This window comes from Piliocolobus tephrosceles, chromosome X, assembly GCF_002776525.5.
Source record: "Piliocolobus tephrosceles isolate RC106 chromosome X, ASM277652v3, whole genome shotgun sequence".
NCBI lineage: Eukaryota > Metazoa > Chordata > Mammalia > Primates > Cercopithecidae > Piliocolobus > Piliocolobus tephrosceles.
Genome location: NC_045455.1, coordinates 14,166,173 through 14,168,988, shown reverse-complemented (window position 1 = coordinate 14,168,988; position 2,816 = coordinate 14,166,173). Strand labels below are relative to the sequence as shown.

Here is a 2,816-nt window from a genome sequence, read left to right as displayed (position 1 = left end):
ATCACAGCATCCAATGCTTGGAAACTGTCCGTGAAGATGCCTTTGAGTAGCTGTCTATTTGAGGATTTGTGGCTAATTCCTCCCCATTTGTTTCCTTAGCCTGCTCCCAACCAGGTGTCTCCCGAACTTTTCCCCTCCGCCACCAACTCCGTCTCCATTAGCAGGTGCTTTCTGTCATAGGGACTGGCGTGCCGCGGACAGTGTGATAAACCGTATGATGGATATGAGAAATTCGTAAGACCCAGCAGCAAACGGGGAGCGGCTGGCGAGCGCTCCACGGCCCCCAAGCGTGGGTGCTCTGGATCGGAATTCGTAATTCGTAATTGGAACGTGAGCGCCGGAACAGCTCTCCCGGTAACCACCCCAGCTGGCGCGCGGAAAACCCGGAAAGTGGATTTGGCCCCCGCTCCCTCCCGGAAACAACAACTGGTGCCTGCAACCGTTCTCACTGAGCATGTGCAGACGGCGATGCGCATGCTCTGTCGCGGTCCGGTTCGGTTTCTGTTGCGGGACCCAGGGTGTCTCCTAGCGCAACCGGAACTAGCTGTCCCGGGGCCGGCCTCCTTTATCTCCTGCGGCCTTGTAGTGGTCTCCGAGCCTCCCCACCCCTTCTTCCCTCTTCACCCCCTAGGCTTGATTGCCCTTTCCCCGAAACAGCTATCATGAGCGCGAGGCTGCCGGTGTTGTCTCCACCTCGGTGGCCGCGGCTGTTGCTGCTGTTGCTGCTCCTGCTGGGGGCGGCTCCCGGCCCGCGCCGGAGCGGCGCTTTCTACCTGCCCGGCCTGGCGCCCGTCAACTTCTGCGACGAAGAAAAAAAGAGCGACGAGTGCAAGGTGGGTGAGGCCTGACGAGCCCCCTGATACACTGTCGGAAAGGGAAGTCGCCCCTATCCGGGGGAGCTGATCCTCGGGTGGGAGTGAGGGAAGGGGGTGTAGCAGTGGGTGGGGTCGAGTTTCCCCAGAAGCTTTTGGGGTCGGCCGGGGCTGTGGGTGGGGAGCTCTGGAACAGCTCTTGCAAGGGTAGATTCTGGAGGACTCAGTGGGCCTCAGACTCTCCTCCCGTCTTGCGGGCCGAGTAGCACGAGCAGCTGTATTCAGTTTTCCTGGAACAGGGATCGTGTGGAGCGCCCTTGGAGTTGGGCTTCACGCCTCAGAGCTTTGGAGTTGGATGCACGCAGGTCCACGCGTGAGTGTTCGCTCACAGCTCTGTATCATGTACGCTAAGGAAGCGGGTGACCGACTCCCTGCATGTGAGCAACACTCAGCCTAGTTACAATTTCCATTAGCTTTTAACTTCATTGCTTCCTGTTGAATTGCATTTTCCTGGAACCTCCTGGTTGTTTAGGAGAGGTTGTTCTTTCTAGGACTTTGATATCTCGCATCACAATTGGAAGTTGGTTCCTTATTTGTGGAGTATAACACCCAGAACCGCACAAACTGCATTAATAAAGAGTTGCTGTAATGGTTGAGACACTTGATTTCTGACTTTTAAGTGTAAAAGATATTAATACACACAAAAAAGATACGAGATCTCACTATTTCGTTTCTCTTAGATGGTTTTAAACATTTAAAAGGGGCAAATGATGGGAGAATCTGGTATTTTCCTAGGGCAAGTCTTGAAAACTTTGATCTCTTACAACGTTCACACCCAAGGTTTTCATTTAATTGCTAGTAAAAGAGGTGTAAGTAAAGTAACCTGCTTTTAGGTTATATGGTGTAGGGCTTTACAGTATTCATACACAACTATTTGGTTAAGTTTATTTAAAACTTAACATTTGGGGGATGAGGATCTCTTTGAAGCCTTTAATGATTTTAACAATTCAAATAATCGTTCAACAAACTTTTACAATCTATAAATAGGCTTATTTATTAAGTTTGATTTTTTAAAAGCTAGTGTTTATTTTATTACTGCTAGCTTTACTATAGCTGTGAATTTTGAGGTTATTTTAGGGCATTAGATGAGCTATTAAATTTTTCATAACATTTGGTAGTTTCTTTTTAGGTTGTCAGCTGTCCTGAATGACATGTTTATACATCTGTGCAAAACCTTGTGTCTGAAAAAATATATAAGGATATTTAAGGTTTACCCAAGTCAGCAGTTAACGTTTCAGTATTTAAGTTTATACTCTGCAGTGCAAGAAACTTTTACTCCTTTTTGAGAATTCTGACTGAAAGACTGTTGTGCTTCCAAGTGGAAGGGAGATTTAGTCTTGCAAGTACACTGGTTTTTCCATTAAATATTTTAGTAACCAACCTTCAAAGCCTAGTGTTTGGTCTTTAATTTTAACAGCAGTTGTATATTCTATTCCTAGTGCCTCAAAGATGAAAAATATATTTCCTGCCCTCTAGGAACCTCAAAGTAAGGGATATAAGTTTATGAACAGATTAACAGATTATTGAAATCTGATATACAGGATGATGTCCAAAGTGTTCTAAAACACAAATGAGGAAACATCTGTGGACTAGAGTCTTTAGGGAAAGTTCTATAGAGGAAGTGACACGGCCAGGCGTGGTGGCTCAGGCCTGTAATTCCTTGGGAGGCCGAGGTGGGCAGATTGCCTGAGGTCAGGAGTTTGAGACCAGCCTGGCCAATATGGTGAAACCCCATCTCTACTAAGAATACAAAAATTAGCTGGGCGTGGTGGCGGGCATCTGTAATCCCAGCTACTTGGGAGGCTGAGGCAGGGAGAATTGCTTGAACTCGGGAGGCAGAGGTTGCAGTAAGCTGAGATTGTGCCATTGCACTCCAGCCTGGGCGACAGAGCGAGACTTTGTCTCAAAAAAAAAAAAAAAAAAAAAAAAGAAGTGACATTTGAG

The 2,816-nt window shown here is 47.3% G+C and overlaps 1 protein-coding gene across 1 annotated transcript in view; it reads left to right on the top strand.

Moving 5' to 3' along the window:
* The first annotated feature begins 429 nt into the window (after positions 1-429).
* TM9SF2 (transmembrane 9 superfamily member 2) overlaps positions 430-2,816 on the top strand; it is a 75,262-nt gene continuing 72,875 nt past the window's right edge. The window contains exon 1 of the mRNA XM_023218023.2: positions 430-833. Within this exon, the coding sequence (XP_023073791.1) occupies positions 663-833 (171 nt within the window). The 5' untranslated portion in view covers positions 430-662. The remainder of the gene's footprint in view (positions 834-2,816) is intronic.